Source organism: Dipteris shenzhenensis, chromosome 1, assembly GCF_047967505.1.
Source record: "Dipteris shenzhenensis isolate YYH24624 ecotype China chromosome 1, Dip_SZ_1.0, whole genome shotgun sequence".
Classification (NCBI taxonomy): Eukaryota; Viridiplantae; Streptophyta; class Polypodiopsida; order Gleicheniales; family Dipteridaceae; genus Dipteris; species Dipteris shenzhenensis.
Window position 1 is genome coordinate 34,034,820 of NC_141596.1, and position 13,625 is coordinate 34,048,444.

Genomic DNA, 13,625 nt, shown 5'->3' on the forward strand with positions numbered 1-13,625 from the left:
GCTTCTGATAGAACAGGAACCCCTTGAGGTGGCCGTGCATCGGGCCAGACGTCGTGCCGACTTAGCAGCATTGGAGGTCCAGCGCAGGTGAGATTGAGAGGAGGTGCTTTTACAGCATCAACAGTTTCTCCCGGTCTGCTCACAGTTCCTCTCCCAATTAGCAGCTACCAGTGTGAGTCCATCATCCAGTCATGGGTCTTCCACCCTAGAGCCTAGTGTAGTGGACTATCCTCCTGCGATACCCATAGACAGTTCTTCGTCCTACATGTGGTTCTTTATCTGCTCAGGAGTCTTCCATCTCAGAGCACAGTTCAGTGTCTATTCTTCAGCAGTTTAGAAATTGGCTTCTCTTGGGTCTACCAGTCCGGGGGACCATTTAGTTTCCACAGTAGGTGCATGCAGTTCCTCAGTGTCTTCTATCCATGAGGTTACTGCAGCCATTTCCACAGCTAGCTCCCAGGGGTCTTCCATCCTTGGGGCCATCTCAACTCAGTTAGCATGCCCAGATGATGAGCCTCGTGGGTCTACCACCCATGGGGATCATGCAGTCTCAGCAGCTTATTCTCTTGGGTCTACCACCCATGGGGATCATCTAGTTTCAACAGCTTGGGTTCCCACGAGGGGATCATTCATTCAGTACAATTAGCTCGGATGGGTTTTCACTCATCCAGCAGCTTTGTTATGTCCAGTTTGTTCCTCTGGGTCTTCCACCCTGTGAGCTTAGTCAGCTAGATCAGCTTTATCAGGGGAGCATAGTGCTTTCACAGTTATCACATAGTCAGCTAGATCAGCTTTATCAGGTAGCATAGTGCTTTCACAGTTATTTGTGATGGGTCTCCTTTCTTGGAGGCATCTCAGACCCATTAGCAGTTGGAGTAGATGAGATTGGCTCCACCGCTCGAGGGGGTAGTCTAGTTCCCACAGTTAGTTCTCTTAGTACTTCCACTGAAGGGGACACCCCAGCTTCAATAGACGGGTCTTCCATCCATCATGCTTTTTCATCAACTACAGTCAATTCCTATGGGTCTTCCACCCTTGGAGCTCCGTTGGCCACATCAGCTTTAGTTGCGATGTCTCACATTTCACCTTCTCATCAGGAGTGTTCAGGATTAGTGGGCTCAGTACTGGTCTTAGTGCTCAACAGGAAGGGGTATCTCAGGAGTCTGCCAGACCAGTTTTAGGCCTAGCGAGAGTGAGCACCCTCACGGTTGGAGTAGCACGTGTAGCTATCAGTTGTACGGAGGTTGACGATCCCTCAGCAGTCAGTGAGGATAGTCATGCAATTCCCTCCACAGTTCCCCTTCGGTCTTTAGGGAGGTAGTAGTTGTAGTACTAGTCAGGCAAGAGGTTGACGACACCTTACCAATATTGTGTCCTTCACTTCGGGAGGTTAGTCGTACAGTTCTTTCCTCTTCATCAGATCTCGAGCCACCAGTAGTAGCATTGACTAGTGTCTACACCTGCTGATGACAACAGTTGGGTTGATTCATTAGAGGTGTGCTCATCAGTTTTAGTCCTTTCTCAGTAACTCAGGGGGACAGGCTAAGTCACAGTATCCCTTCGGGAAGAAGCTATGCCATCCATTGCTGAGTCCTTTCAAGAGGCATAACAGTTAGTCATTGCAGTTGAGTTGTTTTTAGCAGTTCCGGACATCTCATAGTCCTTTCAGGCAGCATCCCAATCAATACATTCAGTAGAGGGGTGCTCAGCAGCTCTTCTATTTCTTCGGGCAGCATCCTCTTAAGTCCATTCATTAGAGGAATGCTTATCAGACCCCTTCGTCTCTCTCTCAGTCCCATTGGGACACAAGGCATTTACATCGACTATCCACATTCTAGAATGGAAGCAGCGTTTTTACCCTTATCGGCTTGGCTAGGGAAATGCAACCTGAAAATACCGATTTTTGAATTGAGAAAATGGATTTTGTGTACAGTAGCAAAGAGTATCAAACCTGCCCTAAACAAGACCATGCTCGGCTCAAAGAAAGCACTGTGAAAAGTGCCTCTAAAGTCAAATCAAATCAGAAAACTTATGTTCAGAATGCAGCACCACTCCCAATGCATGACCTGAACAGGGCAGGCGTAAATTGAAAAATTGGAGTTGATTTAATTGCTGTTTGGCTCGAAAACGACTTGAAGCTGAGTATTTACTGACAGAAACTGGCCAGGCTAGCAAGACAATACCTCCCTAAGATGGGCCAACTGTAATGAAGGTGGGAAAAAGATGGATTTAAGGGGAAAATAGATGGGAGAATAGTAGGGAAATGTGGGAACTGTGGGGGGACTATATAAGTCAACCCAAAAGGATTGTAAGGGGCTATTGATTTGACGTCTAATCCACTTCTCCTTGCTTCCTTCATCACTTGTGTACTTCCATTCTTGTTCTCTCTACTTCCCTCCCCTATTCCTTCTCTATCTCCCCCTGCCTTCCGTGGCTTTCTCTCACTTCCCCATTCACCTTCACTACATTGGTATCAGAGCACGAATCTGGCACCTCTTGCTTCCATTCCGATTCATAAATCAGCCTGTTCGTCATGCTAAAAGAGGTCGTCGCTAGTTTTTGTGACTGGCGGCAACCAGCTTCTACACTATAGTATCGTTCACTTGTGGGCGGACATCTTGATGGAAGGATGGATTCCTTCGGCCTGGTTCACGAACGCCTAAGCAATGCTACCCGTCAGAGCTGGCTACCACAATGGGAGCATAGAACTGTCCGACCAAAGCAATTCCACGTTGACTGATATTCGGATGCTCCTACGTCTGGTTTTAGACTACGTCGCTTGGCAGCTTCCGACCTGCTCAGGACACGGCACCTTTCCTAAGACCCTTTCGTGCAGACATGCAACCTAGGACGTGCAGACGTGCTCGAAGCCCACGCCATGAGCTAGCCGTCGCGACAGTCCCCCGTTGCCTTCAATGATCCTGTCCTCGACGTCTATCCATCTGCCTCCGTCGATCGATTCGTTGTCCTCCTCCTCCTCCCGAGATTTTTTTCATCTGTCCATCTGCCTCCGTCGACAACTGACCCGTCGTCCTCCTCCCATGACTTGTCGCCGCGCCGCATTTCTGCTCAGCCCGCTACGTCGCCTCGCCGCTGCTGCCCGCCTTTCTTTTCCTTATCTACCTTAGACTTTAGTCTAAGGTCTTAACTAGGGTTAGTCCAGGTCACGTTAGGTTAGTAGGTATGGTTAGCTAAGGTTTAGTTAGTTTGGGTCTAGGTTAGGTTAGTGCTAACTAAGGTTAAAGGTTGGGTTAGGTTGGCCTAAGACACTGTCCTAACAGTCCTAAAGGTCTTGAGCTGTACTTAAAAAAAAAAAAAAAAAAACCTCATTTAGGGTACTCCTACAGCCCTATTCTGGGCCTTTCTTAGCCACCTTCATGGCTCATTTTGAGCCCCGTTTCCAGCCCTTCTTCACCGAGCTTTCTTCGAACCTCTTCAATGACTGCTACTGACACCTCTTCAGCCTCTACATCGAGCCTTCGACACTTGGCACATTTTCCTCGTGTCATTCATGGCACCCAGGCGTGCACCCCGGTCGGATGAGTCATCTCAGCACGGTGACGATGTTGCTCAGCAGGAGCAGATGCCGGTCACAGAGGGTGCATCTCCTTCACAGCCAGTTTCTGCTATGCTTACCGACACACAATTTCTAGATGCATTGGACTTGATGCTTCAGGGGGCTTTTCAGCAGATGGGTCAGCAGTTGGGGCAGCAGCTCACCACTGCTATGGCTATGCACGATATAGCTATCACCCAGATGGGTAAGAACATTGGGCAACAGATCACTACCGCCATCAGTATGCACGATAAGGGTAAGCAGCCCGCACCCCAGCACGGGGATCAGTCGGATAGCCAGGGTGATTTTCTTGACCCACACAAGGGATTTATGGCTGATGGCCGTCGCACTTATGATGTTGGTTCTATGCATGCACCCCAGCATGGGGATTATGTTGATTCTGGTGATGCCTTGCCCGTGCCGCCGAGCACTTCTCTTATTGATTCCAGGCCTCCATTTGGCTCGCATATTTCATTGGCTGAGCCGTCCATTTTGGGCCGGCCCATTGGCACATTTTTGCCAACGGCGAGCATGCCTGGATTGGGTGTTGGGTTTCAGGGCAGTTGGGAGAGGGGCGAGTCCTCTTCTCAACCTTTTTCTATGCCACCCACCCATCGAGATGTTTATGGCAGGCAGACTCAGCAGGGATTGCATGCTTCGATGACACCTCCTGTTAATACATTCAGTCAGACTCAGCCTGCGTATCAGGGAGGTAATGCTTTCAGTCAGACGCACTTTATGCATCAGGGGAGTGGTTCTCCTAACCAGCATGATGCTGGAAGTGGGCAGCATGCAAACATGGATGATATGCTTTCAGATGCCTTATGTTCATATAGGGCATTGCCTGAGGATGTTCGTAATGAGATGCCCTTTTCACAGTATGTGAGCTTCAAGCGTGAGTATGCTGGTAGTCACTATAGGAATAACGCAGCCAAAGATGTGAAAGATAAAATCTCTGTGCATAAGTTTAAGGGTGACACTCGCACTCCCAATGAGTTGGAGGAGTGGCTCACGAAGCTTGAAGATTATTTCCGCTTCTACCCTAAGAATGATGAGGAGAGGATCATTTTTGTTGGCATGCATTTACAGGATTATGCACATACATGGTGGCGTTACATGCGAGAGTCACCTCAGAAGCCTACCACCTGGAAACAGTTCAAGGAGCTTATGGTCACGACCTTCGTCTCGGCCCTGATCCTTGAACAGTACCTTGCTGAATTCTATGCACTGTCACAGACAGGTACGGTCCAGGAGTACTTGCAGCGTTTTTGGAGACTTTCTTTGTTTGTACAGGATATTTCTGAGAAAGGGAAGTTGCTGCGTTTTATACAAGGCTTAGATCCCTCTCTAGCTGCTGATGTGAGAGCTCACAATCCTCTAACCATTGAGCGAGCAGCCCAGCTTGCTGAGGTGTTTGAGCCAAAATATGCTGGCAAGTACAAGCATGTGTCACATAGCTTCTATGGTACTGCTTATGATGCTGACAGGAAGACAAATTCTGCTGATTGGATTGATAAGAAACCAGCAGCTGCTTCCTTCCCACGATATCCAACGGTTTCTGGAAGTAAGATGCCATATGCAAAGCCATACAGGCCCATGGATGCAAAGACAGGTGTCAAAACCAGTGCTGGTTTTGGCAAATCAGAAGTTAAACAACATTCCAGAGCCATAATGGACAGTAGGAAGAAGGCAAATTTATGCTTTAGGTGTGGAGAGAAATGGACACCTGAGCACCGAGATGTGTGCAAAATGAAGAATGTCAGCTCAGCCAAACTCAGCATGATAATTGAATTATCTGATGATGATGAAGTGGCTGATGTAGCAGACCCCCATGATGTCTCTCATGAGGAATTGACAGGAGCTCATGATGCAGATGAGTCTCCTGACACAGATGCCACAAAGGGGACTGTTTTTCCTTTTGATCCGGGTGGGGCTATTGAGCAAACCTCTCATGTGATGCATGAGATTGATATTCAGCCTACATGTAGCAGGAAAGGCCGTAAGCCAACACTCTCTGTGTTGGAGCATCAACCTACAATGCCTTTTCATGTCAGAGGTGATGCTAATGGTAATGTTCCTGTGGATGATGATGAGATTTATTGGGATGCCCAGTCTACACTGTATACCATCTCACTACATGCCTTGATGGGTGCCAAAAGTGCTGACACAATCAGGTTGAAGGGAATGATTAATGGCAGATCTGTCCATGTATTGGTAGACAGTGGCAGCACTCACAGTTTCATTAATTGTAGAACATTGCAAAGATTGGGATTAGTTGCTACAGAGATAGACCATGGTCTGAAAGTGGAGATCGTGAATGGACAGCACATGATCAGCAGACATTGTTGCCAGGATGCCAGGATCAAGTTTTCTGATCATTATGAGTTTGCAGGTGATCTTTTGGCATTGGATATGGGGCCCATAGATGCTGTCCTAGTATAGATTTGAATGCTTTATCTCTTGAGTTTTGCCACAAGGGTAGAATTGTTACATTGCAGGGCATTGTGAATTAGAAATTACAGGTCATTTCAGCAAGGCAGCTAGCTAGGGAGCTCAAGAATGAAAGTGCCATTTATGCATTGAATGTCTCTGTACCTCAGGAGGGTGGTATTCCCCATGTGGATAATTGTGAAATGCAGAAATTGCTCTTAGAATTTGGGGATGTGTTTGCTGATATGCCATCTCAGTTGCCCCCAAAAAGAGATGTTGATCATGCCATAGTTCTGGAACATGGCAGTAAACCAATAAACAAGGCCCCGTATCGACTTTCTAAGGTTGAACGGGAAGAAGTGGCAACACAGGTGCAGGATTTACTTGAGAAGAACTTCATTGATCATAGCACCTCGCCTTTTGCATCTCCAGTACTCCTGGTAAAGAAGAAGGATGGCTCTTTTCGTATGTGCATTGATTACAGAGAATTGAATAAGACCACCATTAAGAACAGGTTTCCTATTCCGAGGATTGATGACCTGCTGGATGAACTCAAGGGTGCTCAATATTTCACGAAGATTGATTTGAGGTCAGGTTTACCATCAGATCAGGATGAAAGAGGGTGATGAGCATAAGACTGCCTTTCGTACAGAAAGAGGATTATATGAGTTCAAGGTGATGCCTTTTGGTTTGAGTAATGCACCAGCCACCTTCCAGGCACTCATGAACAAGATCTTACACCACCTTCTTTTCAAATGTGTGCTGGTATTTTTCGATGACATTCTCATTTATAGTAAGGATGCACAGGAACACATTGACCATGTCCGACAAGTGCTAGAAATCTTGAGGATGCATCAGCTTTATGCCAAGGCCAGCAAGTGCACATTTATGGCAGAGGAGGTTGAATATCTTGGTCATGTTGTAAGCAGGCACGGAATCAGGGTAGACCCAGCTAAGGTGAAATGCATTAAGGAGTGGCCGCAGCCACAAAATACCACGCAGCTCAGAGGTTTCTTGGGTCTTGCTTCTTTTTACAGGAGATTCATTAGGCACTTCGCCAAAAGGGCTGCCCCTCTCACTGATTTGCTGAAAAAGGATGCCTTCCAATGGTCAGAAGCAGCACAACTCAGCTTTGATAACCTCAAGGATGCCCTTAGCAATGCACCTGTATTGGTGTGCCCTGATTTCTCACGGTCTTTCATTATTGAGACGGATGCCAGTGGCAAAGGTTTAGGGGCTGTCCTAAAACAAGAGCATGGTGTGATTGCTTTTGAGAGCAGGAAGTTTAATGCCAGGGAAATGAATTATCATGTTTATGATCAAGAGATGCTGGCAATCTTGCATGCTTTTGCAAAATGGCACCACTACCTGTATGGTAGCAAGATTAAGGTCAAAACAGATCACAGGACACTCAAGTACTTCTTAACGCAGCCTAATTTATCCATGAAGCAGAAGAGATGGCTGGCTGCAGTTCAGTCCTATGATTTTGACATTGAATATAGAAAGGGGAAAGAGAATGTGGTTGCTGATGCCTTGTCCAGGATGTGGTCATGCAAACTGTCTGCCATTTCCACGCTTCATCAGGAGTGGATACTTGGGATTCAGGAGGAATACATGCAAAATTCTGATGCAGCCCCTATTTTTGTGGAGTTACAGAGTCCGTCCAGCCAAGGACATGTTCGATTTCAGCTCCGCAACGGACTGTTATGGTGCAGGGACAGAATTTATCTTGTGCCAGACTCCAAGTACAGGTTGATGGTATTACAGGAAATGCACTCATCCCCTATGTCAGGGCATACGGGTATCACAAAAACATATGAAAAAGTCAAGGAGAGCTTTATTTGGGATGGTTTGTGGCGAGATGTGGTTAAGTTTGTCAGTGAATGTTTGCCCTGCCAACAAAATAAAGTGGACAGCCGGTTACCCGCAGGCCTTCTGCAACCGCTACCCATTCCTGAAGGCAAATGGACTCACATTGCCATGGACTTCATTACAGGCTTGCCTTCTACAGATAAGGGTTGGGATAGCATATTTGTGGTGGTTGACAGGATGACTAAGCAGGCCCATTTCATACCGACTAGGACTTGGTACTCCACTTCACAGGTTGCCTGGCAATTCATTGAGTATGTGTTCAAGCACCATGGTTTTCCTCAGGAGATTGTCAGTGACAGGGATGCTAAATTTATGGGTCACTTTTGGCAGGAGTTATTCACTGCAGTTGGTACTTCCCTTGCGCCTAGTACTACTTATCATCCACAGATGGATGGACGATCAGAGAGGGTGAACAAGTGGTTGGAGGAGTTATCTAAGGCATTACTGTCATGACACGCAGAAGTCTTGGGACAAATGGTTACCATTGGCTGAATTTTGCTACAACAGCACCAAACACCTCTCTATTGGCATGAGTCCATTCGAGGCTATGTATGGATGCAAAGTGGGAATGCCTTCCAGGGTTGCAGACTTGGCTGTGAAAAATCAGCAAGCAAGGAATGATTTGGAGAGTATGGATGCCCTTCTGCAGTTGGCTAAGAGGAATATGCAGGATGCCCAAGCCAAGCAGAAGAAGTATGCGGATGAACAAAGGAGGTACTTATCTTTTGAAGAAGGGGATTATGTGCATTTACGTCTCCATAAGAATCGATATTCCTTGCTGAAAGATAATACCAACACAAAGCTTGCCCACAGGTATTATGGCCCCTACAAAATCATCCGCAAAGTTGGGCAGGTAGCATATCAGTTGGAACTACCCAGTACCTCCAAGATCCATAATGTTTTCCATGTATCCTTGCTGAAACCACATGTCGGACAGCATGTCCAGGTTCTTCTTGAGTTGCCTCCTATGGATGAAGAGGGCCACATAATCTATGTGCCGGAGCAAATCAAGGGCTTCAGAGATCATGTACTCAGGAACAAAGCCTACACAGAATACCTCATCAAATGGAAAGGTTTAACGGAAGATGAGAATTCTTGGCAACCTGAGAGCATTGTGCAGGGCAGCCTCTTGGAAATTTTGAGGGCAAAATTCTTTGGGAAGGGATTGCTGTAATGAAGGTGGGAAAAAGATGGATTTTAAGGGGAAAATAGATGGGAGAATAGTAGGGAAATGTGGGAACTGTGGGGGGACTATATAAGTCAACCCAAAAGGATTGTAAGGGGCTATTGATTTGACGTCTAATCCACTTCTCCTTGCTTCCTTCATCACTTGTGTACTTCCATTCTTGTTCTCTCTACTTCCCTCCCCTATTCCTTCTCTATCTCCCCCTGCCTTCCGTGGCTTTCTCTCACTTCCCCATTCACCTTCACTACACCAACAAAGATCCGAAAACTACCTCAAAATTAAGGCGATAGGTCAAACCAGTAGGTGATCTGTTAGAATAGACAACAGTATAAAAACAGCAAATATCCCTCAAAGCAAGTATCTCTTGGGGCTTTTATTTGTACATTTTATTTGTGGTCCTCAAACCTTGTGGTGAGGTGGGAATTCTACTTTATGCTTAATTTGCTAGGGAGTTTGTAGGACAGCTCGAACTCAGTCATCACCACTGAGCCCTAGGTTGAAGTCGATTGAACCTACCTATATGTGCGACAACATACATATAAGAGTGAGTGCTCGTGATAGTATCTAATGCTAGCTAGGAAAGATTTGGGGCTTCCAAATCTTCATTATTATTGGGGATGGCTTGCGTGTTGATATAGTAGGGCTTCCGTCGGCTCCCATTGATTGTTGTGGTGAATTGGACTCTGTTTAGTGTTTCTAGCAGCACAACTTGAAATGAATTCATATTTTTGAGACTATATGGCCCTTGACCTAGATATTTGAGTTTTCCCTTGTGGACTTTGGCATTATATAGTAGAACTAGGTCACCTTCTTTGATCTCCTTTATCCTTAAGGTTTCTGTCAAACCATGCCTTCCTTCTTTGTTTTTCTACTGCCATGGCATGGTAAGCAACTAACCTTGTCTTTGTTCTTCGTGAAGATGATAAGTTGGATGGCACCAACTATCCGATGTGGTCTTATCTCATGAAACATATTCTAGTTACAAAGCATTTATGGAATATTGTTTCTGGGGCTGATCTGAGGCCAGCCAATGCTACAGTGGTTGCCTCTACTGCTGGTCCTTCTGCAGGGGGTACTGCTCCTGATGCCTCTTCCTCTAGCACTCCTGCTGCTGCTCTTTTAACTCAAGAACAGTCAAGATGGGATGCAAGAGATGCAAATGCACATTCATGTATTGCTTTATCATGCAAGAGAATCATTATTCCACACATCCGGTCTTGCAGGACAGCAAAGGATGCTTGGGATAAATTGGCTTCTCTCTATCCGATTCGCAATGAAGCTCATGTTGCATATTTGAGAAGGCAATTACAGGAAGTCAGTAAGGTGACTCTATGGATGCATACGTGACAAAGGTCAAGGACCTCATGGAACAGCTTGCCAACATTGATGAGGTGGTGCCAAATTCACAGCTTATTAGTACCACATTGAATGGACTGCCAGATACATATCAAGGGTTTGCTACAACCCTTCGATTAGTGGCCATGGGTAATCCCTACCACTATTCTTTTGATCAGCTAGTTACTTTGCTTTTGCAGGAAGAGCAAAGTAGAGCTAATAGACAAGCCATTATTCTTGATCATGCATTTGCTTCACAGCAGACAGGAAGAGGCAAGGCTTCCAAGCATAGTTACGTTGAAACGCCGAAACGGCGCAACGAAGGCCCGAAACGGCGTTTCCCCTGTGCCAGACCCCCCGAAACACGAAACGGCCCCGAAACCTGAAACGGCGATCCGAAACGCCGAAACGGCATCTGAAACGCCGTTTCAGACCCGAAACGCGCCGTTTCTGGGGGTCTGAAACGTTTCAGACCTCAGTTTAAAAGGCATCCACTCAGTGGCAGATGTCATCCAAGATGATGGGTTTCCTCTTTCTTTTCCATTGGCTGTTGCAAAATTTGACCTTGATATGCATTACAAATCCATTGGGCAAAAGATTACAGCTATGCTTCAACCTTCTGAGCCCATTCCACCATTGGAGCTTCAAGAACGTCTTGATGACTGGATTATTACCTCTCCAGGGTCGTTCTTGAAACCTTTACGGTTGTCACGTATTATTGTTTCTTCATTATACAAAGTCCTTTTATCTCCGCCATGAGTTTCTCACAAGCTGAATTAGCTTTGGCGAATGACTCGCACGGCAAAGTGGTGGCGCAAAAGATTGAGATACATTTGGCATTCTAAAATGCCACTCAGACAACACCGTTTCAGACCAGAAACTTCTAAATGTGTGTATGCATTACTCTAAACCCCCTTAATGACGTGGCGTTTCCTCGTTTCACCCGCTCTCAAAAATCCCGAAATGTTTCCGTTTCCCCGTTTCCCATAACTCTACTTCCAAGCCTATGGGCAAGCCAAAATCTGCGCATAGCAGCTGCAATTTCTCCCATGCATCTAAAAATACAGCAGATAAGTCAAAGAAGAAAAGATGCAACTATTGTCGCAAGCTTGGACATGACATTTCAGAATGCAAGAAGCGCATTGCTTCAGAGAAAAAGAAAGCAGGATTGACAGTTAATGCCTCACATGCTATTGAATCCCATGAGCCAGAAGATGCTTCACATGCACATGCTCTTCAGGATGATTGGGCATGGGCTGTCCATTGCTCGTTTGATCCCTCCAAAGCTGATGCATTCTTTACTGCTAATGATGCTCAGTCCTGGTACTTCAATAGTGGTGCTTCCAAGCATGTCACATCTTGCAGACAGTTGTTTCATTCTTTCGCTGATGCACCTCGAGGGGGGACTGTTACATGTGCTAATAATGCTTCATATGCTGTAAAAGGAGTTGGAGATGTGCAGCTCACATCCATTTCAAGCCATCCTGTTACTCTGACAAATGTTCTTTTTGTGCCTGGAATTGAAGTCAAGTTGCTTTCAATTTCAGCAATTGCCACTTCAGGTTTCAGAGTTATTTTTGATGGCTACAGATGCCTAGTTTATGATCTTCGTGATGACAATGCCATAGTTCTCACTGGCACTTTGCAAAAGGGGCTTTATCACCTTGATCATCACTCAACTGCACTTTCTATTGTAGCATTGGCTATTTCAGATTCACAGCTTGCTGAAACTCATCTTGGCATGAGAGAATGGGCCATCTTAATTATAGAGCTCTTGCAAAGCTACATTCACAGTAGATGGCAAATGATGTACCTCAAACTCACACAGTTTCCAAACATGTGTGTGAGGGTTGTCTTTTGGGTAAGATGGATCGATTTCCTTTTCAAAAGAATTGTCCAAAACTCTCACAAAGGAAATTGCAGCGAGTGCACAGTGATGTCTGTGGCCCAATGAGGACAAATGTCATTGGGGGATACAAGTATTTCATGACTCTCATTGATGATTTCTAAGCCGAATCTGAAGTTTTCTTATGCTTTCAGAGATGGCTGAATATGGTTGAGAATGAATCAGGATGCAAGCTTGTCACCCTCAACACAGATAGGAAGGGAGAGTATATGTCAAAGGAGTTTGATGCCTTTCTGTCTTCACGGGGCATTATTCACTCATGTACTATTCCTTACACTCCTCAGCAGAATCCTGTTTTTGAAAGGAAAAACAGGTCCACAATGGAGATGGACAGATGCATGCTTAAGGCCAAGTCTTTGCCCAATAAATTTTGGCTTGATGTAGTGATGTGTGCCAACTATGTGCTGAATAGATCACCTACACGGGCATTGCAGACTATTACACCTTATGAAGCATGGAAAGGCAGGAAGCCTTCACTTTCACACATGAGAGTTTTTGGGTCTCTTGCATATGTTCATGTACCATCTCAGCTGAGACATAAGCTTGATGACAAGGCAATCAAATGCATATTTATTGGTTACAGCAAGGAGAGCAGAGGGTATCGGTTATACCAACCAAATACTGGGAAGATTATTGTCAGTAGAGATGTAATCTTTGCTGAACATTCAGCTTCTCCTCTTGTGGACTGCAAAGCTAAGCCAGATGTTGACATGTTTGATGCCTTTGAATCTTGGTTACCTCTACCATCCGCAGAAGAGGACTTTGACCAGCAACATGAGCCTCCTGCAGGCCCTCCACCAAGCAATAATCATGTACCATCTCAGCTGAGACATAAGCTTGATGACAAGGCAATCAAATGCATATTTATTGGTTACAGCAAGGAGAGCAGAGGGTATCGGTTATACCAACCAAATACTAGGAAGATTATTGTCAGTAGAGATGTAATCTTTGCTGAACATTCAGCTTCTCCTCTTGTGGACTGCAAAGCTAAGCCAGATGTTGACATGTTTGATGCCTTTGAATCTTGGTTACCTCTGCCATCCTCAGAAGAGGACTTTGACCAGCAACATGAGCCTCCTGCAGGCCCTCCACCAAGCAATAATGAGCCACTACCTCATGCTAATTTGCAGGTTTCTCTTCCAGCACAAAATGATCCCACTATTCATGATGCAATCATTGAAGAAAGAGCTGTCAATAGACAGCTAAGGCAAGTTCCCAGATGGCTTCTTGATACATTGAGGGACAGCAAACAAGATCAGCCTTTTGCTGCCCGGACAAGATCAGGGAATAGACAGCATGGTCACTTTCTTGAGTTTGCACTCCTTGCTATAGCTTGCAAT

The 13,625-nt window shown here is 45.7% G+C and overlaps 2 protein-coding genes across 4 annotated transcripts in view; both read left to right on the plus strand.

Moving 5' to 3' along the window:
- FSD1 (Fe superoxide dismutase 1) overlaps nt 1–13,625 on the plus strand; it is a 37,247-nt gene that overhangs the window by 2,264 nt on the left and 21,358 nt on the right. The window lies entirely within an intron of this gene.
- LOC147905735 (uncharacterized) lies at nt 3,887–11,138 on the plus strand. The gene is made up of 2 exons (XM_087378558.1): nt 3,887–5,612; nt 10,852–11,138. The coding sequence occupies exons 1-2, from the start codon at nt 3,887–3,889 to the stop codon at nt 11,136–11,138; spliced, it is 2,013 nt and encodes a 670-aa protein (XP_087234684.1).